This window comes from Cydia pomonella, chromosome 6, assembly GCF_033807575.1.
Source record: "Cydia pomonella isolate Wapato2018A chromosome 6, ilCydPomo1, whole genome shotgun sequence".
In the NCBI taxonomy this organism is placed as follows: domain Eukaryota; kingdom Metazoa; phylum Arthropoda; class Insecta; order Lepidoptera; family Tortricidae; genus Cydia; species Cydia pomonella.
The window spans coordinates 18,750,169-18,777,889 of record NC_084708.1 but is presented as its reverse complement, the minus strand read 5'-3'; the positions used below and the strand labels follow the sequence as shown (position 1 = coordinate 18,777,889).

The 27,721-nt window shown below is 34.6% G+C and overlaps 1 protein-coding gene across 1 annotated transcript; it reads right to left on the bottom strand.

Moving 5' to 3' along the window:
* Positions 1 to 9: 9 nt before the first annotated feature.
* LOC133519200 (protein rolling stone-like) lies at positions 10 to 27,049 on the bottom strand. Its single transcript, XM_061853184.1, has 5 exons — positions 26,907 to 27,049; positions 16,212 to 16,573; positions 4,832 to 4,942; positions 3,551 to 3,746; positions 10 to 1,299 (listed from the first exon to the last, which is right to left on the bottom strand). Exons 2-5 carry the CDS (start codon positions 16,504 to 16,506, stop codon positions 1,104 to 1,106), a joined length of 798 nt encoding a protein of 265 aa, XP_061709168.1. The 5' UTR covers positions 16,507 to 16,573; positions 26,907 to 27,049; the 3' UTR covers positions 10 to 1,103.
* Between the last annotated feature and the right edge of the window lie 672 nt (positions 27,050 to 27,721).

Below are 27,721 nucleotides of genomic sequence, written 5' to 3'. Positions count from 1 at the left end.
AAAAAAATCAAATCATAGCTCACTTCACTTCCTCAATAATGCCTAGGTTCTTAGTTACTCTAGCGCTACTCTGGAGAGATTTGGAACTATTATTTATAGCTGAAAGCTGGATATTTTTGCAACAGTTCTACCATAAGAGATTTCACTCCTTTTAATTCCACACTCCATAGTTACTGTGCTATGTTTCGATTGGTATTTTCTATCAATGATTGAAATCTTGGCTAGACCCCCTGGTCACCGCATAAAGTAGCCGTACAATTAGAACGCCAACTATTTGAGCAGTTCAATTTCGTGCTACAATATTTTCCACTTTTCAGTTCTTTCGCGTCTAAGTATAATCCTTTGTCTATGTTCATATTGTTTATACTAGCCAATGAACGTAGCGTGAGAGTTATGGTAAACAACTTTCATTGTTATTTTAAGTATTAGATAAATATGATACTTGAAGAGTCCAGGGGATCAACTACCTTAGGTAGTATATTTTATGACATAATCGTACTACGTGTATGGCAAAATGTATGTATGTACACAATAGTGACAATATCGTAACTTAAAATTTAAAAAGGAGTTAAGAAATAACTAATTAAGTAGCCTATTTTCAGAGCAACAAATGATAACAGTACCTAAACAAGAACCATTTTAAATACAAATCTAAAAATATGTTTTACTTGGTTTTTCCTAGACTCTTTATTTACTTTCATTGAATTCTTCGCTCACGAAAACTTCGCTAGGTAGCAACAATGCAAGTCTTAAAGAGTAAAGACCGCCCTGTAGTAAATTTAACTAAGTAAGTATTACCTAACTAAACCATCAGGCGTTCATATATACGAATAAGGCGCTGTATAGGTAGTTTGGCATTGGCGTACAACGGGGTCGAACATAATGAGGAAAAATACGTACAACACCTTTAGGAATATGAGTCCGTGACACATTGACGGCCGGGAGGCCCTTATTTGGTATAAATAGTGTTCTAAGTCTAAGTAAAGCACATATTAGCACGACAAGCACCAATGCTTATTGGATCTGCAAATCTATACGTCAGTTTACACGTATTCAAGTTACACTTAGGAACACGTAGTTCTTCACTTTTTCGCATTTAGCTTTCAAGCCTTGAATCCGTCATTATAAACTCCTGTAGAATCTCTGATGTACTTTCGCGAGATGAGGTCACGTAGCGAAGCAATCCCAACAGTAAGGATGTGCATCAGGGCCAGGAACAGTGCAGTCAACGTTACTACCACCATCGTCTGGTTCGGCTTCGACCAGTCGATCACGGGATAAATAAAAGGGTTACCCCATCTGAAAGGACGAAAACATAATAAAATCATTAAATAATTGAATAACATTTTGTTACTTGGCTTTTTGTGCAAACCTTAAATATATTAATGATAATGAATAATAAAATTATCCGTCAACTGTAGGTACTCAAGCTTTTGGTTAACACTTATCTTCTTTTGCAATAGTCATCTTCGCTTAATAGTGCATTAACCTTGGAACTACGTCCATAATAGACGAAAAGACATTAAATGCGCCGAATATTATTAATTCGGTCCTGCTGTCACTTGTGGTGAGTAATATATGGAGGCCAGTGTAACCAACTTTCTAGTTAATTTAGTAAAGTACATCTTTACAAACACTTAGATGGTGAGATTAGTGAGTGAAGTTAAGTAAGATGCTAGCTATTCAACAATACAGAAAAAATCGATTATCTGGAAATCCACGAAACTTTTACTAGACCTATAAGTGTACTGGCCTGATATGGACCAGCCTGAGGTGCTGTCGGTGGTTAGAAGGTTAGATTAATTACTGAGCACCCGGTATATACTATATACATTTATACTTATTATTATTATTTACTTTATTTATGCTTTTGGATACCTATTTATTGTCTGTCACTGATATTTAATTCGTTCTAACAATTGTTTAGAACTACAAATAAGTTTGAACATTTTGTGAAAAATGCGGCTTAAATAACTTGAAAATCTACTTTTATGTGGATGTATAATGCTGGTGGTCATTAACATTATAATGCGTAAATGTGCATGATGATGTGAATGCAAAATAATAAACATTTACATGACAACCTTCCCATACACTATCGTTGCGAAACATTCTAGCACCTTATCGCCAAGGAGGTCCTCTGAATTATTCGTTCTTAAACAGAACCAAGGTTTATTTTGAGAGTCCACTATTAGCTTTTCGCTTGATTAAGTGGTACCAACCTCATCGGCATCTGAACGGAATCATTATCATCAGCTGAACAGCGTGATTATTCCTTATTATGAATTAAACTCTTAGAATCGCTATGATAAATCATACTTCGCAATCGAGTCTATCACATCACATTCACATTTTGGCGATCTGTTTGGCCTAGTGGGCAGTGACAGTGACCCTACCTATGAAGCCGATGGTCCCGGGTTCAAATCCTGGCAAGGGCATTTATTCGTGTGATGAACATGGATATTTGTTCCTGAGTCATGGATGTTTTCTATGTACTCATATTAAATATTTATAAATATGTATAATTATATTATGTATATCGTTGCCTAAGTACCCACAACACAAGCCTTATTTATTAAACTTAACGTTAAAATAAATAAATAAATTAATTAATTAATAAAAAATTAATTTTTTGTAATAATGTCCTATAATATTTATTATTTATTTATATATTTATCACAAATTAATTTAGTTTGCCGACTTTTCGACGCGGGTATCACTAGCCTGATGAAAATTATAATTTAGTACGTACGTATATGAAGATGAATCAACTAGGTATTTCATCAGCCAATAATAGCCCAGTTTATTAGAAGGCATGTTATACCAAGGTTTACTAATATGCTTAGTAGATCGTTCATTACAGACAGGGCTACTCGTATGGAAATAACCATGAGGAATCCTTTAACATTCACGTTTTGTTAATTTCAGCTACATGAAACTATACTTGCCGCAAAACTAACTGGCGACTGAGATCATAATGGCATCTCCTTATCCCTTGTTGTTTGGTTGATTGGTCTTAATCAAGCGTGAAAGAGATGGCATTATGACCTGACTCGCCATTTAGTTTTGCTGCAAGTATTGGTTTTTAAAAGCGACCCATAATCACGTAACCATGACAATGACAACGCGTAAAAAAGTTGATTGACCCGTGTCCAAACGCGAAATATTTAACATTTCAAATGTTATATTATACACACACACACACACACACACACACACACACGCACGCACGCACGCACGCAGGCAGGCATGCACGCACGCACTCACGCACGCATTATATAGTTTGTACCGGAACTAGATATAAAAGAGTTTTTTTTTGTCGATACCTTTTTATGTTACAAATTAAGTCTAATTGTTCTTTTCAACTTCTAACCAATCATGTAACACGGGCAACCACTGGGGCTGCAACACAGTGTAAACTAACGCAGTCTTTAGGGCCCCAACTGCATATTATGACTTATGATGTACCATCTATGTTTTGAATAATAAAAAAATAATTTATTACATTTATTTATTATTATTATATTGCTATGAATGCTATGATACTTACGGGTCTAAGCCACCAGCCGCATAGTATCCAACAGAGAACAGCAGATAGGCCAGCGCGAAGTACAGCGGCTGCATGATGTGTACCAGCCGCGAGGGGTGCGCCGACGCGACCAGCTCCACGAGCATCACCAGCGAGTTGACGCCGTGCAGCATCACGTCCAGCACTGGGTTTGGGGCGTAGTTCACCATTCTTCCAGCTGTGGACACCATAGGTATGTACAGTTAGTGGATAAACTTTTTAGGTACATACTGCATATTATACAGCATATTAGGTATATAGCAAACATGTATAGAATATGACTGACTTGGAAAGCATTTAAATTTTGATCTCAATTTTTAACGGAGTTTGTTTTTGTATAAATGTTACAAATCATTTTACAAGTATTTTAATTAAAACTTTATGTTAATAAATACAAGGCTTAATAACAATTTGTTGATAGAAATGTGTGCGTTCATTAAAAGTGCGTGACTACAAAGTAATAAAGGTAAATTAATTTGTTTACATATTTTGGCATTGGTATTGGAATGAAACTTACTTACAGGTGTTCGTTATCTGTGTCTTTCACAAAAAAAAAACGAATGAATAATGATTTCAAACAAACAAAAGAAAATGCATAACAATGCTTAACTTTAACCACAAGCCAAAAAGATGAACATGATTTCCTTATTTTTATACATTCATACCTACTTTGTACCATATACACGTATATATTTACTAACAATGTAAGTATCATTTGATTATTTTCCTTCATTCGAAAGCAACCGTTCAAGGAATACTCTTGTAACTCTTGTAAGTACCTACTGAATTAAATATGGATTAGGTCCACATAGAAAATAGTTTTCGAATATAAAATAAAAGGGAGTGAGACATAGTAGCTTTTTAATTTAGTGAAGGCCATGAATACAGGAATATTTCTAGAAGCTTTCATCATAACGATGATGGCTTTCATACATGAATGTAAATAAATGTGGTTAACTTTACTTGATGTTGAATTTTTTTTACCTTTAATATGTTCTCACTACTGAGGTGAAAAGTTGTATGTGTCACACGAGAGCAAAGTTATTTTACATCTCGTGTTTTTGAGTCCCTCGCTACGCTCAAGATTCTAACTTAGAATTTAATTATAGAATCTTTTGCTTACTCGGGACTCAAAATCAACACTCGCAAGAAAAACTAACTTTCCTCTCTTGTTGCACAGATAAAGATTTTAATACAGTTAATTAAAAAGTGCTACTTTACGTGTCTGTTTGTAATAAATGCTGTTTTAATTAATATTCTTACATGTTTTTAGAACGCCCCAGTAGAATATAGTGATGAGAAAAGCGACAGGAATGGTGATGTTGTACAGGACCCAGTAAGTCTTGACATACCACGGTAGACCAAACGTTGCATCTGAAATTTAAAAATATACGATGATTTCTTCAGTTATTATATGAATGATAAAGCAATAAAAGTGTTTTGAAAATAGGTTTTGTTAGTTTAATTTAATTAAATTAAGGATGTCTAAGAACTATCTTTCGAAATTGGCTGGACACACTGCCTTGTGTGTCGTTATTATAGGACTAAATACAAGTAATTACTCGTAATAGATGATAATTGTGATTATTTTTGATTAGTGTTGAAAAACAATTTTAAAAATTAATATTGTACAGATACATAATACTGACAGTAGAAATTAATATGGGAATTCCTGTACCTTAAAGCGATATAAACCCAAAAGTAATGAGAGAGAGAGAGAATTAAGAGGATACGGGAGCTGAGATATAAATTGTTTATCAAAAATGTTTTAGTATTAGTAACCTATTATAAAACCAAAACTTCAGCGTTGACTGTAATTCAAATTAGTATTGTTTTCAATCTGACTTCACAACACAGGCATAGCCTAGTGTGGCAGTCACAGGTTAAGGAAATCTTGTAAAAAAATTTGGTAAATAAACTTTTTTTTTTAATATTTTAGGTGAATATATCCACCTCGCTAACGGAAGCGGCTCGAAAACTAGTGCGATAAGGACAACGCCAGGTTAGGCGAAAAATCTTGCGTAAAAATCTCAAAAAACGATGTTTCGCACTCGTCTCTTCCCTCCTCCAAAATGTAACCAAATGTAACGACATTTTGAGATCAAAGTGGTAATGAAATGATCTGTGTCGGACTGTCTTCGTTTTTAGGCTAATTGAAGACAGTTTTGAATACCTACCATGTTTCTCTTTGCGACCTAGTAAATTAGGCCGTTTTTGCGAATGTTTGAAGTGCACTTTGAAGTGCCTTAAGAAACAAAAATATCACAAAAAAGCAAAACAGTCTGACACAGATATTAATAATAATTATCTGAGTTGAAAAAATCATTGCTCTAGCTTCAAAAACCACGGAGGAAACAGTCGAGTACGTTTGTATAGAGAAATGACCACTCCTGTTGTCTCTTAGCTTGTAGTAGTAGTACTAGCTTTAACGCAAAATTCTAATCGGTGATATAAAAAAAAAACATCATAAGCTTCGTAAAATATGCTATAACTAGATGTGTTACAAGATTGATCTTCATTACAGAAAAGGACTACAAAAACGTTACTAAAGACTGCGTTTTTCAACGGAAGCTCAAATTGGCTTATGTTCGTCAACAGTATTTAAGTGTTAACACTAAAAATCCCAATTCAGCTTTATATTATATTTTGTGTTTGTTACTATTTTTAATAGAAAATTTATTATTACCAATAGCATATTACGTGATCACCGAGTAGCACCCTAACGGCCCGATTCAAAGAATGATTAAGACACGTTTAAGATCTTTAAGAAATCGATAACTAAACGACATGCCAAATTTTACGTTTATTTCGATTCCTCTGTGATCCCAATAAGATCTATCTACGATATTTCTAACGTCAAAGTGACATTGGTTGCCCGAATCGAACTGCTTGTGTCAATTATACGACATACAAACGATATCTAAATGAGAACTTATCTAAACCAGAATTTATCGTTATCGTATCTCATTCTTCGAATCGGGCCGTAATAACATACCGAATTACCATTCCATAACCTACGAATACAAAAATCAAATTATTATGTCAGCGTTTCATAACGAGTTAAATCTAGCACACGTCACAACACAGTTACGATTGTCACAACCGTGATATTCGTGACATTTGTATCTACACAAAGGTCTTTGTGTCAGTTAGATTAATCGTGTATGGCAATGGCAAGGGAAGACCCAAATAGTTGAAGAGAGCTCTTGCAAGTGGCACAAGGCCCTGTATTCTCAACACATACCGAGAATAAGCGAGAGTAAGAACGGAAAGAACCAGTATAACTGTGCTATAGATTCGTTAATAATCAGGGGTCAATCTTAATATGGTTAAGTATCTTTTGCATGCTCATTCGCCGTATGTATGCGACATGAACAAGAGCCAAGGGCGCAAGTCGCGGAACGTGCTCGACTCGTGCGTTGAGATCCTTGCTACAGATTAGATATGTATATCTAAGCATATCAGATACGTTACTATTAAACATATTTTAATTACTTATATCAGTCGTGAAAGCCAGAATTCAAGATAATAAAACATTCCGCAGGTCGTTCTAATACAAACATACATCTTTATATCATTCACTAAATGATAACGATAAGACTTACTTAATTACTATTTTCTGAAATGGTTTTCATATGGAATATTATTTACTTTTTGTTATTTAACACATCTGATCATTCCGAGGAATGTTAACCGAAAGAATATTGTTTATATGACATACGCGCCGGCCCAAAACAAAGCGTTGGATCGTGAACAGTGGTGTATCTCGTATTCTCGTGTCCTTACATGATAAGAATATCTTATGTCTGTGAGTAAACAATAAACAAACATACCGCAGATTGATATCTGGTGGTTTTTATGGTGTTTGTAAAGCGTTTTGCGAATTACATAAAGTATTTTGTAATCTGGGTGATTCGTGTATTGTTTCAATGCCAGAATTCATGAATCTGACAGCATACTTATGACTGTAAGCAGTGCCTACGTATTTTGTACGTAGTATATAACTAGGGGCTCTGTGAGATGGTAGACCTCGAGAGCATTACGTAAAACTGAGTAAATGTATGGAAACGCCATTTAAAAAAAAATCCAAAAACTGAATCAAAAATATATATATATTTATTCATCGACAAAAATCGGCGGGGGTGAGCTGTTTTTACGTCATCAATGTCATGTAGCTTCTTGTAGATGTTAATATGGATATGTAGTATCCATATATATAAATATTAAAAGAAGACAAGAATGAAATGATTAAACTAAAATTAAAATTCATTACAAAATGAGTGCTAAGCTTTTTTATTTATTGTAAATTTGATTTTCTGTGCTATTGTAATAAATAACTATATGTTTTTTCTATATTTTTTATTTGTTTCGCCCTGAGTTTAATATCCATTTATATATAGAAAAAGACTGATGTGAGAGGAGTGATATTGTACATTAAAATGCTAACCACGTCAGTTGCTTCCGAAAGTTTTTCGGCATATTCCCCAAAAAAAATCGAAGTCTTAAACAGATTGGTTGCCTATATAAATAGGCTTGATATATCATTTGACTCACACTTTTTAGTATCATATGGATATGCAATATATTTATATTATCTAAGGAAGCTTGCTTTAATACTAGATGAAACTTTTTTCTCACTTAAGCAGAAAGATGTGCAAAATATATTAATCACATTCCGTAGGCTTTGATTGCGACGCGACGTAAAGTTCGTAGCAGAAAGGCAGCCGAAATAAAATAATTTATTTAATTTATAATTATTAATTACACATGGGGCAGATACCATTATAATGACAAGGTATGTCCATGATATGCAAAAACTGAAAACAGCTCACCCCCGCCGATCTCTGTTCATCGAACCTGTACACAGAATTTTACGAAACTCGGTTGAGAATGGCGAGATTGCCTGTAAAGAACATCCGGACATACGAAAGCATTTTTGCTCCGCTCCGCTGACGCACGGTCAATAACTAACTAGTTAAGATACCATTGGAAACATGTGGGTTTTGTGGAAGATATCAATCGATTCTGTATCCAGTAATAGTCTCAAGCATTTATTTAATATGTATACCTACTCGTACCTACTCTTTCACACTTTTTCGACTACTTATTTAAGTACTAGGTAAATTATTTTTCTACAATATTCCGCCTATATTATTTATCATGTTTAACATACAAACGATATAAGTAATCAAGACTTATCAGACATATGCCACAATGATGAAAATTATCACAGATTAATTGCAGAATTAGAAATTAATATTACTATTATATTAGTATTGTTAGCGCATGATTAGGTACCGTAAGACCACCCAACTATAGTCCAATACTGCAACTATGGTCCACAAGTTCAAAAGGAAATTAAGTATCTATACCAATGTTCCTTGTGGTTTACTCCTAGTTTTACCTTCCTTTTATAAACATACTTTGCCTTAGAACTACAAAAATATAGTAAAATACACACCTGAACGAGAAAAATTGAGTTTATTTGTGGACCATAGTTGGGAGCTTTGGACTATAGTTGGGTGGTTTTACGGTACTGTTTGATTTACTAAGTTGGTATGAATGGACATAATTAATAAATGCATGTTTGTCAAAACGAGTAATCACATTATACATACTAGCCTCTGTCCGCGGTCTTTACTCGTATAAAAACTTTCAACCCCATGTTTACCCTCTTAGTTTGAAAAACATGTTCCAAATTTCAAGGTCATATCTTTGACGGTTTAGGCTGTGTATTATCTGTCAGTATCTATTTTGGAACCGATATATGGCACTTACACACTTATAGCTGTTTGCATAGCATTAAATTTACTTCGTACCAACTTTGGTAAATCGATATCTATAGGAAATAAGTAAAAAAGCGTACCAATAAGATAGTTAAAATATGCATACGCCGAAACGGTGGCTGAGAAACCCGTAGCAAGGACAACTAATAAGAAGGCCCAATGCGTCACATATATGAACCAAAAGCCGATGCTGCCCAATGTTAATGACATTGTAGTGACTAATACAGCCAAGGAGAAGAGGAAGAGGAAACAGCGAAGAAAGAGCAGTGGCAATGCTGACCGACTGTTTTGCCAGCAGCTCACGTAGAAATCAGTGGGCGACGTGTGACCTAAACCAAACATTCGCCATTGACATTGACTTGTCAAATATTTGGTGATCATTGTCACGAAACACTTGATGTCTGCTATTGAAACTATCACTTAATGTATTGTAAACTTTTAATTAACGTCTTGTTGTATGATTAGGGTCCTGACCCAATTTATAGTCATCGTTTGTAATTTTTTTCGAAAATGACTTTTTTTTCTGCTCTCAACCAAGGTTTGAACACTTTGAATGCACGATTTTTGACCACTACACACATGAACGGTTAAGCTTCGCGGCGGACGATTGGAGAGATTTATACAGGCTTAACCCCAATTTTATCAGAATATATGACTGATTGTCGGTACAATCAGTGTTGTACTAAACAGACAATAATGGTCAGGTGCAGTGAAGCATGAACTGACTTCGATCTGCGACATTCTTTAACTGTTGCTTGTTTAACAAGGTCTTGCAATAATTTAGACACCTCTTTATTTAGGTAATTGGCTTTAAAAAAGATGTCTTTAAATGGTACCTATTATTAAATTATTAGTAGAAGCGATAGTATTAAAACGATTTCTTGTACAACAGTAACAGAGAGAGATAACGTAGAATATTCGTACGAAGGCGAACTTATTACTATAAGGGAACCAGTCCAGTTAACCTTTGAATAATTGAGAAAGTCCAAGAAGTTAGGCAGACCTACTGTACAACATGGCGAAAGAAATCGGACTAATTACACTTTAACTAAATACATGATGTTTCATGGTTTTGTAACTAGGATTTTCCAATATAGAACAAAATATGTTCAAAAAGTTAACCTAGTACAGTTTCTGATTATTGCAATGCTATACCGTCGATACCGATTGTGGCCGGAGATGGACATTGGACAGGGTTTTTTTAAAACGTTTGTATAGTTTATGATCTCACCATTTCACATTCACTGTAAAACAGGCAGATACTTAAATATACTTACATCTACTCAGGCATTTAACTATTTAACAAATAGGTTTACTTGTGTATCATATTTGTAGCGATATCAGCAATAGGTTCTGAGTCATGGGTGCAGGGTGTTTTTATGTATATACCTAAGTATGTGTTTATCGTCGCCTAGTACCCATAATACAAGCTTTGCTTAGTTTGGAACTAGATTAATCTGTATTCGTATTTATTTATTTATTTTATCTCTACTATAATATAGGTACATAATCTTCAGTATATTGACGCAAAAACCCTGCTAATTTCTACTAATATTTAAATTTCAATGTCATCATTTTATACTAGACTAGTCAATTAACCTTCTGAACGCTTTACATCTTGAACAAAAACAACACTTACAGTCTTACACGACAATGTAGGTACTTACGGGCGCAAGCAAGCTAATGTAAACCTTACTCGAAAGTGTCAAGGTTACTTTGATAGCGTCCGCCATAGCACCTATAATTGTCCTTGGCGTTGTGGGCACGACTTACATAAATGTAAATGTCGGTATAAAATATCCTTCAAATGTAAGTAGATACAACGGATACTACTAAAGGGCTAAATCGGACAGTTGTTCGATTAAAATACTAGTTGACTTTGGTCATAAAGCTCCTACCTGAGCAGGGAATTCGTTTTGCAATCCTTCTGCGTACCAATCGAAACGTATCCTTAACCTAGGTGGCGACAGGTAAATAATAAAGTTTTACATGCTCCTTATAAAATTTCTTTCCTAGCTACTATCGTTGTCGATGGCGGCGTCACTACCTATGCGATACGAACCCAATAGAGTTTCACGGCACTTTTCTGGTTAATTCAATGTAAGATATTTTATAGAATAAACAAATAAATAAATAATAAGATGCGAATCAGTTAAGTAAAATTTCAGATTATATTTTAGAATACAACGTTACCTTGGTTTAACTACGTAACGATGGCCTACCACTTAACACGGGGTTCTTTATAACCGACTTCAAAAAAAGGAGGAATGTATTAATTCGACAGTTATTTTGTAAGTTTATTACCTCAGAACTCCGTCATTTGTGAACCGATTTAAAAAACCACTGTACGTCAAACATATCAGTTGCTATCAAATATAAAATAGATATTATTTTATTCTACCTCTTGAAGTCAAATTTCCTTTTTTTAAGTTTGATTTTATTTAATAAAGCTAAGCTCAGTTACTCAATTTAGTGTTATCATTTTATTTTTATTATACCTACTTAATAAAAATCAGACGCAAGCAGGCGAAACTAAAAACTACGAAGTAGTTAATTTTCAAAATCATTTTGCCTTCTCATTTAACCTGTAGCTATAGACGTTACCCATAGCATAGTAAACATGGCGATGACGCTTATAGGCATAACAGAGTTAAGGTCAAAGTTCCATGCCAATGTGACGTGTATGTAACGATGATGATGAAAGAAAACATGTATAGAGTTCACCAGTTTTTATTTTTTACTACTCTCTGCATTCATTTAGGTTAAGTTATTCTGCTTTTAAACTATATATGTTATGTGTATATATATGTTAGAGTACTCATCTGAAGTACTTGTCGACCCTGTGCTTCTATACTGGTATTTACTTAAATGGCGACAAATGGTTTTAATTACTCGTAGAAAAGACTGGCTCTGTTTGACATACAGTACCAGGTATACCTATATATTTTCTTCTTGTAATAACTGTTACCTGTGCCTTTCCCTTCCTTAGACCCATGTCTTTACGGAATTTTACAGATGTATTTCAAAATTAATATTGAACGTGATAAAGTGTCCATTAAATAATTGTCACATTTGAAATGCGTCTTTAAAAACGTTTTTTTTTTTGTAAAACGTTCAAGTTATGAAAGGATATATGTTAACGTCACCAATCATGGGACATTTAAGAGAAAATTTGGAGTATTTTTGATATTTCACCGACATCTGTAAAATTCTACCGCTTTATGCTTTAAAAGTTGAATGTCCTATTCGTCCTTTATTTTTTCTATGTATTGAATGAAAGCTACTGCAATTGGTTTCAATATTATTAACCAACTAAAACTATGGTTTTTTGCTCCACTCATGGGATGTATGGCGCCATTAATTTACAAACTACCAAATATCAATGAAAAATTACACTTAAGCAGCTCTTTGGCTCTTGCTCATGGTGAAATGTTGGTAAATACTTGCTTTACCGGATTTGTCCATACCATCCCATTAATGGTGCCTGTTCCATTATAGGGGTGTTTACTATACGTCAAAATTTATTGAGTACCTACATACGCGTAAATATTAGTATTTACTTCAACTTCTCCTTGTGATTTTGTGTGTTTTGTCAATCGCCTTAACATTGTATAATTTGAGGTTAAGTGGCTAAGCAAAGAACTGTCACGTCACACGAACACCGTTTTATTTGTGACTTACGTAAATTTACGTATTATGTACATACATATTTACATATTAGTTCACATTTATCGATTTTATGGATTTCAAGGCTATAATGCCCATAATATAGTGGCATACGAATTTGACTATTGGTAGAAATATAGCAGACAAATATTTTTCACAGACATAATTCAGTTTCAATTCGAAAACAAGAAAAACAAAGATAACCAAATCATTAATAAACACAGAAAAAAATATTTTCATAATGTTAACGTTGACATTTCCTAAGAATTAATTTTCTAAATACACTGTTACAATCGATCAAGTGGTAAGAATCTAAAGTGAATAATTAGTGGACCGGTTGGTCGGTCGCGTCTATTTGTGTGACAAAGAATGCCACTGCAGCCAAATGCGTGCCGATGCTGCGCACGTAACTAATGGGAGTACAAGCACATCACGTATCTACTACTAATTGAAGTATTAGAATCCTTTTATTCTCAAAAAAAACATTCCATCATACATCCTGCCTGCACTTCGGTTCAAAAATAAACTGACTGACCTTGAACTTATTCAAGACTGAAACTATAACTTCTCTAGCGTCACTAAAAAGGTCACCAGTCAACTTGAATTCAGGGTGTCGGGTATTTTTCGAATAATTTAATTGATGTTTCGTATACACCGTGTTTTTATTGAATTCCGTTAACTCCGGGGTATAGGTAAGTACGTTTAAGGAAACTAAATGGCATACCTAGTTAATTAAAAAAAATTATATATATATGTATATTTTTTCTATGTATAAAATGTAATTAATTGTTGCATATAGCATTGTTGTAACACGGGCATTACATTTAATTCAACCAAACAATTGAAAACTATGACATATCAATGTCATTTCGAACATCAATCGTCCGAGATAGTATTTACGTTTAGTAGCAAATGTACACACTCGTACTAAACACTAATGAATATGTAAATAGGTCCTAAGGCAAGTGTATACGCTCGGGAGAGCCTTATAACATAAAAATAAATGATTGATTATCTCCGAAATGGAGTTAATTAAAATTCCGGTGTCTTTGAGAAAGTTACTTAATTTAAACTCAAGAATGCACCCTTAAAATTAACGGAAATCAAAAAAAGCACGGTGTATATGTTACCTTAAAAACTCATTTTTAGTGATAACACGTTTTCCATAGTTAAAATTAGTTATAACTATTTTTCCAAAATGTCTTGGCGAAAACTAATTTAAATTGGGATTTTTTTCACTCAAAACAAGTTTCGGCAAAGTGCCTTCGTGAAAACTAGTTTTGTCTAATCTCCAAACCTTCTATATTTCTTGTAACGGTTCTCGATTGAAAATGTGGATAGATATTACAATTTATAAAATCACATTAAGTTTTCTTAACTCTCTTCAGTAAGATACATAAAGCTTAGACTAAGTATCTAATAAGATTTATTTTCCGCATAAATGACTAGTAATTTTCCATGCCATGCTAACTATTTTCCCACCCTATTCATAATTTCATACATACTGCATAGTTTTCAATAACAAAAATTTGATTACTCATCTAAGACATAAATTCTTATCCTACTATTCAACTGAGAAAAGATCGAAAGTTACTACACGTCAGAACAATTAATATAAAAATAATAAATAAATAAATATCATAGGACATTATTACACACATTGACTAAGTCCCACCAGTAAGCCCATTAGGGCTTGTGTTGAGGGTACTTAGACAACGATATATATAATATTTAATATTTATAAATACTTAAATACATAGAAAACATCCATGACTCAGGAACAAATATCCATGCTCATCACACGAATAAATGCCCTTACCAGGATTTGAACCCGGGACCATCAGCTTCGTAGGCAGGGTCACTACCCACTAGGCCAAACCGGTCGTCAAAACATAATTAACATAATTATTATACTACTCGCATTGTGATGTGCGATAACATATGCAAACTATAATTACTCTTATCGCATACCTTGTAAACATCCCATTAAATGTCATAAGACTCATAAGATATTTAATGCGTAAATCGTAATATATTATCATATTGTTAGTGAACAGTGTGACGGACATAATTCAGTTGTTAAAAAAAAGGGGACAGAAAATATGGTGGAATGTACTTATTTGTGCACTGTGCGCAGTTTTCCCAATCATGACTATTAAATATTACCAGGTTGATTGCATTTTATTGTAAATTATTGAAATCAATCAAGATTGATAACTCTCAGTGCAACTACATCGAAATACCTGCCTTTATAAATTCCATATAACTCCAGTTTTAATACTACCTAATTTGACGATAAACGCTCAATCTCATGATGTTGCAAATCACCTTGCAATTCCTATGATATTATTGATCTACTTTGATCAAGGTTTTATTTAATTATTAGGTAAAGCATAAACCATGTTTTAAACTAGTACTCGTAGTGTAGATACTTATTCAACGTGTATTTCCATTTCCAAAACTTCTTACAAATTACATATCTTCCTGCAATCCTTTTTAGGGGATATTACTTAACGGGTAAATTAATTAAATATCTCTTAATAGTGTGATACGTTAATTAAAGGTGTCTTTAAATTTTTTTTTGGATTCCATAGCCAACAAGGCAAAACCGGAAAGAAAAGTATTATAATAAAATTTGGAACATAGGTAAGTATTTTTTGTGAGCGTGCAGCGAGTTCAGGTCACTCTCTGAACGCAGCGCAGCGCAACTCGCTGGGCAGTGAGCAGACGGGCGGCAGTGTGTGCCCAGGATCGCAGATATCATTGTTATTGAATTAATTTTTTTAACAAAAAAGTAAATCGATGAATTCGATCAAAGCATTGCATTACAAGCAATTTTCATGTTAATAGCTTTAGTGCAAAAATAGTTACAAATTTTTAATGGTGCGTTAAAAACCTATGTTCGTGATTTTTATCTATCGAGCGAATGTTGAAAGTTGTGTGAGTTTGACGACCGGTCTGGCCAACTTGTTAGTGACCCCGCCTATGAAGCCGATGGTCCTGGGTTTGAAACCCGGTAAGGATATTTAATTGTGAGATGAACACATATATTTTTTCGTGTTTTCTATGTATTTAAGTATTTATATATTATATATGTCGTTGTCTGAGTACCCCCAACTTTTCAAAGTTTTTTTTTCTGGTCTGCTGTTGGTACCACTGTACCTTAAATGGGTATAACTTTAAAAACTCACCAGGCAATGTCCCACAATGCTTCATAATCGTAACTACGACTCCAAACAAAGATTCCACCAGAATCAGTGTCAGCCCCCAATGCGTCATATACAGGAAGAACATCTCCGGCGGTCCCCAGAAGCCGGCACCCGACCAGCTGATGACTACCAGCGCCCAGAGCAGGATCGGCAGCCTCCAGAACAGGGGTGACACTGTCCCTCGCCATGACCTCGCGAAGAGTTCAGATGACTCATCGCCTTTCCGAAGATGCCCGATGCAGCAGGACGCATTATGTCTCCAAGTCCATTGAGTCATTGTGTTTGTCCACTGTACGTTTCTTGACTACAGTTATTTCTGTTCTTCTTAAAGTAACCTTGTTGGTCTGTGAATACAAAACAGTAATTGGTTAGATAAATAAAGAAAGCCCGTTAATGACTTAGTCAAAACAGTTGTATGACCGTGAATACCAAATTAGCGAGTTAAAAGTTAACCTCGCATGTATCGGTCAAATGTTAACGTGTTACTGTTATTTAACGTTAAGTAATATCTTGTCAGATACTGCCAAAAAAAAAACCCTACCACGACTTTGGGCGCGGATTAGATTACCTTTTTCTCCTTAACATAATTATAAGTACTCTACAAGCTAATCGATTTGGACACTAAAATATTTTAGAAAGTATACAATACATGACCTATTTCTACCTAGCCCGAAACCAAAATATAAGACGTTTCCCAGAGAATCCGAACACTCAAATGAAAATGGACACAGCACATGATGCGCTCACAAAAGGATAATTGGACAAAAGATGTCAGAAAAGTACTCAAGGAGGAAAGAAAAGACCCCAATGAACAAAATATGGGGAGATAACTTTCCTGAAGGCTGGAGAAGACTCAAAAAACCGCGAGGAGTGGCGCCACCTGGAGAAGGCCTATGTCAAAGACAGCCTGACAAAGAATAAAAAAAAACCGGCCAAGAGCATGTCGGGCCACGCTCAGTAGGGTTCCGTAGTTACTCTTCTGTCACAATAAGCTAAACTGGAGCTTAAAGTATAGTAAATTGTTAACCTCGGGATGAAACGGTACCTTTCACCCGAGTTAAACAAATAGGCAGATTTGCATAATCAGTACCTAATTAAAGTAAGTCTTTTTACTATGAAGGGGAAACTTTTTGCGATAACTCAAAAACAGCTAAACTGATCATGTCCGCTATAGTTTTCATTTAATGTATTTCTTAAGCTCTACTTCCACGATTTTTTTCATATTTTTTGGACCTATGGTTCTAAAGTTAGAGGGGGGTGGACACATTTTTTTTTTCTTTCGGAGCGATTATCTTCGAATATATTCACTTTATCAAAAAATGTTTGTTCAAGGTCCCTATGAGTTTTGAAAGACCTTTCCAACGATACCCCACACTGAGGGGTTGAAGCAAAAAAAAAGTTCACCCTCAATTTACGTGTAGGGGAGGTACCCTAAAAAAAATTAAATTTTTAGATTTTATTGTACGACTTTGCCGGCTTTATTGATTTATATATCCATGCCAAATTTCGGCTTTCTAGCACTAACGACCACGGAGCAAAGCCTCGGACAGACAGACAGACAGACGGACATGGCGAAACTATAAGGGTTCCTAGTTGACTACGGAACCCTAACAAAAAAGAATAAAACATAATTCAATTGGATAGGTAGGTACTTGTATAAAAAATATAAAAACGTATTATATGTCAGGAATAAAACTACATATTTCAATTCAATTCAGTGACCCGTGTCGTCCTAGCACTTTCAGCTTAATTATAATAAAAAGATACTTAATTCTCAAGACTTCGCCGGAATTCGCGTTTCAATTTGAAATCTCTACTCGAAAAGAATGAGGTATTAGTAGTATAGGTATATTATATCCTTATGCAACATTCAGTAAGCGTTGTTTATTTTCATGACGTCATTACGAATTTTCGATGGTTATGAGAGGCTATTGCACGTACAAGTCAAGGCCAAGGCTTCGTTACGTACATAACTGTTCGTGTCCAAATATTGGCATCATGTGCTCAAATACAAGACGCTATAACTAAACTTTATAATCTATCTACTCATATCGGGTGGGTTTTATTTAATATTGGTTATATTTTTTTAATATTTGTGTATTTTTTTTGAAACAATTAAGTAATATTACGAGTAAATTGCGGAATAGTTAACAGCATGGTAGTTAAATAATCATCGTTACAATTATCTACTTAATTATAGCAGATCTCGCTTTCATTTCATACTGAACACGTTATCCGAAGCATAGCTCACTTCAATATTATAACTCAATATTACAACGAGGAAATGCCGCCAGCATCCTTGGTACAATGCCTCAAGGGCCTATTTTAGATATAAGCTAGTTATAGTATTCATCTGTATATATCCATTATGTATATTGTTATTGTCAATAAATAGATTTATAGTATAAATTTCGCTTGACTAATGTCATATGTATATAGTACTCCTAGTGTATATAGATGGGTTAAACTTATGTATAAACACATTGTTTTTTTTTTGTATCACAAAGCGCAGTAGGTAACTGGATCTTGAGCCGCTACGTGAAACAGTTTGTAGCTATTATAGTTTTCTATAGATTTTATACCTTAGCAGTAGAGTCCGACCAAGTTAAGTTGGCAACGATTTTGGCCAGCCTGTCCAAGTGTTAAGTAAATGACATAATTTCATAGATGTTTGACGTTTAAAATAACACTTGTGCTGTCTGCGTTATCAAAATCGCTGCCAACTTATCTTGGTCTGACTCTAGAACTACTTGTGATCGCAAACGAAATTTAAAAGATTCAGTTTGAAAAAAAAAAGTATTCATTAATCTAATTTCCACTATTTGCAGCTGTTACTGGCTTCACCTTGTATAATCTAACTTATAATCCTTTTCATACAAAAGTAGTCCTCATTTTCTTCTTTGGATATTAACATTACTGAAAATATGTTGATACTATTTCTTGTATATCAACCACAGCTATGCCTCTACTTTTGATTTTTTTTTTCGAATTTTTGATTATTTTAAAAATTTGTATGAAAACAGTTTTTCGCTCCTAATTTTTACAATAATCAAAAAATCGAAAAAAGTCAAACGTAGAGGCAAAGTTATGGTCAATATACATCAAATGATGTAGAAATATTTTTCATAATGTCAATATCCAGAGAGAAAAATGGGGACTACGTTTGTATGGAAAACGGCCGTCCCCTTTCCTCTTCATCTATAGTAGGTACTTGATTGCTAATCGTAAAAGCCGTTCCTTTCCATGAACAAAGTATTTTCAATGTTTTGCCACGACTCGATTTCTGAGACTGCTGTTTTTTTTTTTAGTTTCTCACGAGTGTGTCGTAAGGGCCGATATGTGCAGCCAGAACCACTCCCGTACTCGAAAACTCGATCAATTTTGTACCTTAACCGGATGATAACAAAGTGTACTATTGAATGAGCTTCTAATGTACCTACATGCATTTATGATAGCTAAACGTGATAACAAACAATAAAACTTACGCAAATCGCACGTAGTCAATAATCGGGCCTATTATTAGGACCGTTGCAAATGCGACGGGCAATCGAAGTGCTATTTCATTATATTTGCGATGAGAAAACATTCTTCTTTGAAATTACAAAAAAGGTTAGAAGCCAAAACAGATAAAAATAAAAGAGAAGAAAAAAAATATATTTAAAAGTATAAGTATATATAGCCAGTCAACATTTACTAGTTTGTATTTTTTATAGATACAGTCGCCGTCAGATATATTGAAGCGGCCAAGGTGCTAAAAAATATCTGAACAAGCACTTATCGCCTTTACTATAGAGGTGTGTTCAGATATTTATATATTATTGAGCGTCTTGTCCACTCCGGTACATAGATATAAATGATTCACTAGATCATTGTATTATATACTGGATCCTGATACCTGATACTGGGTACTCAGAACAAAAGTTATACATTTAAGCTTTTAGTTTTTAGGCGTTTCACACACCATCCGCAGAGATATTTGCATATAGATAGGTACTTGTGCACTTACATCAGTCAATGTGTGAATCGCCTTACACCACTACAGGCACGTGTTAGGAAGAAATTTCTATAAATCACGCTATTTAGCATGAGTTACTATATTACTTCTAACACTAGGATACACGACCGCGTGCTGAACCGTTAGTGTATCCGGGTTTTTATGGTAAGGTCACTTAATAAAAAATCTACAGCTAATTTTTATAACCTTACACTTTGTTAACACGTAACCGCGATGTGATTTTGCACCTCTAAACTCGGCAAACCTACGCTAAGTATCTAGTAATAGTAGATTATTAACCAAGGGATGAAAGGCACTCATCTTTGTCGAGGTAGTTCGGCGCTCGAACGCAGTGGGAGCGATAATAGTCCGAGGCTAAAATGATGCCTTTCACCCAAGTTAAACACTATACTCGTTCTTTTCATCTTGGATACGAGAAAAGTAAAACAAGTGTTTTGAAAAATGACTAAGCACATTTATAGTATTTTTTGAGGGCATTTTTAATTAACAATTAAGGTAAAAGTACCGTTATTGATGGACTAGGGTATTAAATATCAGAATGGAAATTGTACAACAAATCCATTTAAAACCTATTTTTTTTTTAAACCAACTCAAAACCCAAAGTTAAGGAATAGAGATATTAATAGGATAAATCAGCCACTATTTAATTCAGCCCAGTATAATAACAACTGCTACATGATGTCAGGAAAAGTTTATAATAATATTCCTCTAGATTTAAGACTGCTACCAGATAATTTATTTCAACGGAAACTCCGACATTGGCTCATTGATAAATGTTTTTATAAATTAAATGATTTTTTAAATAATTAATATACCTAGGTTAGAAGTTGACATTGTAAATTTGTATATTCTTTATGACTGTGATTTTATTTTATTTTAGTTGTAATGATATTAATTTTATTTTAATTAAATTAATTCATTTATTTCAAATTGTATATTTTAATTTGCATGCCACTAAAAATGGTGAATTGTGCTGATCCATGTTATTTTAAGTCCATCACATTGTACCTGACCATGATTCTAGCAAATAAAAACTTTGAAACTTTGAAACTTTAATTGATTATCGTAAAACTTACTTTGAGAGTAAAATGCTCCAGAGAAGAAAAGTATTTCTGCACATTTTATAGAACAATAAAGACTAACTTTCATAGCATGAGGAACGTAAAACACAGCGTGTTTATTTAGTCGCCTGCAATAATTTACGGGCTGAATATATAGTTCATATTGAGCAACTTTTATTATGGGACCAAACCCGATATCGCAAAAAAAATTACTCTACCATACAAAATATCATGGTCAGACAGCTAAATTGTACGAAACCGCAATTTTTTTTTATATTAATAGTTGCTCAATAAGACCTATATATTAGACCCATAACTTATTGCAGGTGACTAAATAAACATCCTGTATAAAAAAACAATCTGCCGAAGTCGTAAAAAAGGCAACCTTAGTCTTCAATTCATCATGCACCTTACCTAAAGCTATATTCACCTAAGTACAATCGCACTGGGTCCCCAGAGTCCCCCCCCCCCCCCCCCCCAGCATCCCCAGAGTATGAAGCCTAAACAGCTCAAGGTTCAAACATACGCATGGTCTAATTATATGAATTCATGCTATTTGAAGGTCCTTGTAGAAAACGAAGGGAAACGGGCGGCCTCAGAGCGGTCGCGAGGATGTGCCGAGCGTTTCACATCCGCGTGTTTCAGGGTCCGTTAAATAATACTACTCAATACTGTTATCATTTGGATAGACCCATGCAATTAGGAGGAAGTTACGTTGCGGAATAATTATTCCTCAATATAATTCTATTGTAATAACTTGAGCGTTAAAAATGGATGGTTTAAAAGGTTGTATTCGAAGTTGTCAATTGTGATGGTTCTCGCCTTACTTAATTTCTACAGCACGTCGTTTAAAACTGAGCGTCTTTGATTGTATGACGGTGGCTCATGGTGGGGCAGTTCACCTTTAAGTGTATGAATGCACTCCCGGTTTTGAATACTGGGTGATTGGAGTCGTGATCCTGAACGTCAAAAATACTGAACAATGGGTAATTTTATTGGTATAATAAAATAAGATATGTTTTTAAAGGGTCGGCAACACGGCATGTAACACCTCTGGTGTTGCAGGCGTCCATAGGCTGCGGTGACTGCTTACCATCAGGCGGGGCGTTTCCTTGTTTGCCACCGTCGTGGTATTCAAAAAAAATATGATTATAAAAATCGTGACAAAATGTACCCCCAGGGCCCATACGTTTCGCCTACGTCGGGTTCTCAAGGTTTCCATTAGATATTTCTTTCGCGATTTTGTGGTCAGTCCCATGGGAAACCTTGTTCAGTATGACCATCTTAATACATTTTTGACATTCGGGATCACGACCCCAAAATCACCCAGTAGACGTATTTCATATGAACTAATTAACTGTTTATCGGTATGATTGACTGACTAATGGACTCTGTGGTAGATAGATACTGGTTACTTTGTAAGAGGTCACAAGTTCGATTTCCATATAACAATGTGCATTTTACGTTGCTACAAATAATTATTATATGCTCCACTGAACTATCTAGTTAGCTTAACTTTTTAAGACTCGCACACGCGAATCTTCTTGTATTGTATTTGGAATAACAATATTTAAGTCAAAATACATTAAAAATTAAGATTTGTATTTTGTTTAAGATAGAGTAAGGAGCAGTGTGATAAAAGATAAGTGAAAGAAGGCTAACAAGGAGTGTATAAGGAAGAAGTAGAAGAGAGAGCTGGAAGGGGTAGACCTCGGCGCACTTTCTCTGATCAAATCGGGGAAATCCTGAACAAACGCCAGATCAAGAGCACCCTAAACCGGCGAGCAATATTATGAAAGTTAAGGAAGGGAAAGAGGTATGTCAGGATCTTAGCAAGTGGAAATCGGTGGTCTCTGCCTACCGGGAAATAAGCATAATTATATGTATGTACGTGTAAGTATGTACATTTAAGAGGCAATAGGAGTGATCATTTCTCCATACAAACGTACTCGACTGTTTCCTCCGTGTTTTTTGAAGCTAGAGCAACGATCTTTTCAAATTTTTCAACACATATTATTATAATGAATAACGTCGCAAATACGCGTCTTTAGGTGACGGCTACGTATTTGCGGCATTTGCTGTAGAAACCTTAGGTCCTTGTGGCCCGAAGGCCTTAAAACTTTATCAAAAATTAAAATATCTTCTGACCGGTCTACTGGTGACCTCCACTCCACCACACGTTCCTCGCTCAGCGCATTGGAATTGCCATCCAACGAGGAACCGCGGCCAGTCTTATGGGCACATTACCAAGCGGCATAGAATATATCTGTACACATAATTTAGACCCTATAGGTTAAGATAGGTTTAGTTTAGTTTTAGTTTCAAAGTGTTATGATTAAATCTCAGCTCCCGTATCCTCTTAAAAACCCCGAACACCGAACACTAAATTAGTAATTTTATGTCATAACCAGACACCGTAAATATAGCGATTTGAAACGGACAATTAAGGATTATATTACTGTTATTTAATCTAATTAATCATTTCAGCTGGAATTGGGTAAACAGATCCACAACTATACTGATTGTCGAGACTCGAAACGAACATTATAAAAAAATATTAAATAAGTATATTTTTTTTGTTTCTATTCACAGCACGTTAGCAAATCTAATGTAACCTCATTCGAAGCGAAAACGACCAACAAGGAAACTAAATATTTGATGTCATAGGTAGGATGTTGTGAGTAGTTCTGTTAATTAGGACCAACACAGATACCCACGATACGACGTCGTTTCGTGGGTATGTGTTGTTCTGTGTTATTCTGTTGCATAACTAATTAACCGGGAAAACTATCTACCGCTCTAAATTTGTAAAATATTATCATGTGTTGTAGGAATGTTGTCGCGATAGAGGTGTCAGAATGAACAAAAAGTGTCGTTATCATTAGTCTATTTACGCCAGTGTGTAAGTATTGACTACATGCAAACTGGGAAGTGCTTGGGAAAACCAACTACTTAGGTAACAAACAGCACACGCTGTGGTATAAAAGTGTAATTTGAGAGCCAGGTATACAGAATATGACTGGTAATATACCCGGTTTCAAAAATATATTAAAACTGGAATACATTCTAAAAAAAAAACCTTGGTCGAAGAATTCCTTCAAGATCGTGGTTTTGTGAAATGAAGTTTTGTGGTAGCTAGCCCATTCCCATAAAGATCGTCTATTAAAGCCCCATAGGGTTCTTCTCTCACTCTCACTGAGCGTAAGCGTGAGCGAGATGGATGTGTAAGCGGATATCATTTTTTTGAATTTTAATAATTTGTAAGTTTTTTTATTTAAAGTAATCGATGAGTTCGACCAAACTTGATATTACTCGGTTATAGAGGCAATTTTCATATTTTTAGCTTTTGTGCAAAACTTGTAACACGTGAGACAAACTGACAAATAGAGAAAACTGTAGGTAGTGATTAGTCCGTCAGTATTTATTTATAGTAGGTATTAGGTATGTACTAAATACATTTATGAGTTTACTCTTTCTGACCACGCATACAAATTTCCATAGGATATTTTTTTATGGCGATTTGTTCTCAGAGGTTGTGTATTAAATTCATGAGACAGGTACGTATCAAGATTTAAGAATTTGAATGCATACATATTTATACAAGTTTTTTTTTAGTAGTGTCCTAAGTGAGATTTTCTAAGAAATTCCAGTGTACTCGTACCTAAGTACAAATCGCTCAAACTATAGTATACTATACAGTATATTTTTGTGAAAAACGTTGGAGAAGAATTTTATAAATACTTACAGAAAATCCGCTAGATAATATTAAAATTAACTATCAGTGCAAGAATTTGTGACGTCAATGCTAAAAGTTCATTTAAGAAACATGTAGGAAATAATATATACAATGAGCTTATTAAGTGTAAACAAAGTACAAAACACAAATTTATGGCCACTTAATATTCATAAGCAGCCACAAACTTGTGAATAAGGAATGCAAATTATCTCTAGGGGGGTCTCTCGGTTGAATATCGGCGATTGCTTTACCACCAAAATGATATTTATTTTTCCAGGGTAATAATTTTATTATACAGGTAAAGTTAGACCAAGATAAGTCTGCAACGATTTTGATTGCACACGCAGTGAAAGTTTTATTTATACGTTATAATTTCATAGGCGGATCGGCGCGATTCGAAGAATGAAATACGATAACGATAAGTTCTGGTTTAGATAAGTTCTCATTTAGATATCGTTTGTATGTCGTATAATTGACAGAAGCAGCTCAATTCGGGCAACCAATGTCACTTTGACGTTAAAAATATCGTCAGAGTTAGATCTTATTGCGATCACAGCGAAATCGAAATAAACGTCAATTTTGACATGTCGTTTAGTTATCGATCTTTCCAAGATCTTAAACGTGTCTTAATCATTCTTCGAATCGGGCCGTTTGACGTTTAAAACAGTTGCACTAACTACGTGTGCTATCAAAATCGTCGCAGACTTATCTTGACCAAACTCTATGTACCTATGTAAGTATTTAAGGTATGTTGTCTATGGGTTACAATTTTTCAATAAGTTATATATTCATTTATTTTTTGATTTGATTTTATAACGTTTTAAGTCTTGCTTTTTTCTCTCAAAGTTTTTAGAATTGATTACAATAGGCAATTATAGTATTTGCGTCAATAATGTTATTTTTCACATCACCTATTCGAAAAAAAGTTATTGGAGAGAGTGACCAAAGTGGCTCTTTTCATCCCTGCTAGGAGGGATCAAAGTGGCACTTTTCTGTTCTAGGATACGATTGTTCTCCTTTTTGCATACTTTTTTTTTGGCTACATAATATTTTGGAACATATCAATTTCCTCATTGGTGAAGTGAAAAGCTGTATGTTAGCAAAATTATTTCCACCAATTTCCACATTCAATTATATAATCCTTCGCTTCGTTTAAGATTCAGTATACGCTCTCGGCGTAAATATATCATTTTGCTCCCTTGTGACACAATCTACTAATGAGGTACCTAAACCTACAATAACGAGTTTGTATTATCCTTCTAAAGTTACAATTATAAGTGAAGATGACAATACTTCTATTGCTACAAGGCAAACCCAACTTTTCCGGTATTATTTACATAAGTAGGTTTATAAATAGAACGAGGCTCGTCTATTTCGAGCTGGCTATAGATCAACAAAAAATCTGCGGTGCGGGTAATGTAGATGAATTGGAAAAATACTTATTATTATAAATTATTTTAGTAACCTGCTGCTGTGAATTTTATTTGATTTATTGCTCTATTTAAAAACCAGTTGCTTATTGTAATTGTTAAATAATTAATGTCTATTTTATAAAATGTTTAAATGATTGAGTCTTTAAAATATTATATTATAAAAAAAACTTTAACATTTATTATACATGTTATTTTTTTATTTAGGTTGTATTAACCTAAATAAAAAAATAACACTGACCTTTGTATAATTCGCATTGCTTAAATTATATATTTGTAATTAATTCGTACATGGGAAAGATTATAGGTATGTTAATATTGATAAAACGCTCACAGAAATAAAAACGGTTAATAGGTATTGATTTTGAAAAAAATCCATGCTATTCATTTCGTAATTTTTTTGCCAGGTACAATTTTTATTATAAATATAGGTACCTTCTATTACACACACAACACTTAAACTATGCACTAATCAGCCGTAACGTCACGCAAGCATGATTTGTTTATGATGCGCACCACACATGCGCGAAGTGGCGCGCGACTGATCGCGGATGCTGTGCGGTCTGCGCGGGAGCACCCTGCGCGCTAGCTCAAGGTGATGACAGAGACGAGTAAAGAGAAAGACTGGTGGTACATGAGAAGCCCTTCAGAGTCAGCCTTCAGCCGTAGTCTAGTCAGCGATAAAGAGAATGCGTTATCAGTACTAACGGCATAAGTGCCATTTCCCACGCTTCCTTAGCTATATCGAAACATTCACACTTCCACAAACTTCCTCTATTTACTTAGATGATATTTTATTAACAACGTCATGTCAAACCTTTACAATAACACACCAGGAGCCCCCCTGGGTAACATCAGTCTCACACATGACTACCGACTTTGCCTCTGAAGACTTGTTCCGTAGACCTATGATGATATGATGCAGGTATTGTATTTATTTTTTAGCAACATAATCTTTGTTTTTTTATTGTCTTACAGTATACAGAACTTAAATCTAAACGGATCCCTGCAAAAATGGGGGGCGATTTTTGAATTTCGAGCGCTCGATTTCGTCACTCTAAAATCTGTTGGAAACGGCAAAATGATTTTTGAAGTAGGAGCGATGGAAATTGGGAATCCAGTGAAAATTACCACTCGTTTTCAATTCTATTACTAGAATTTAAATACCTAGTAGTGGAGATATTATTAAAGGGCGAACACGAAAACGAGCGATCGAAATTCAAAAATCGGCCCCTTGTATTTACAGTTTG

Excerpts from the sequence above, each read along its gene's own strand:
- LOC133519200 (XM_061853184.1), bottom strand. The coding sequence starts at position 16,506 with ATGACTCAATGGACTTGGAGACATAATGCGTCCTGCTGCATCGGGCAT. Across the intron at positions 4,943-16,211 it reads GCATTGTGGGACATTGCCTG|ATGCAACGTTTGGTCTACCG; the intron begins GTGAGTTTTTAA and ends TTTAAATTTCAG. Across the intron at positions 1,300-3,550 it reads GCGGCTGGTGGCTTAGACCC|ATGGGGTAACCCTTTTATTT; the intron begins GTAAGTATCATA and ends TCGTCCTTTCAG.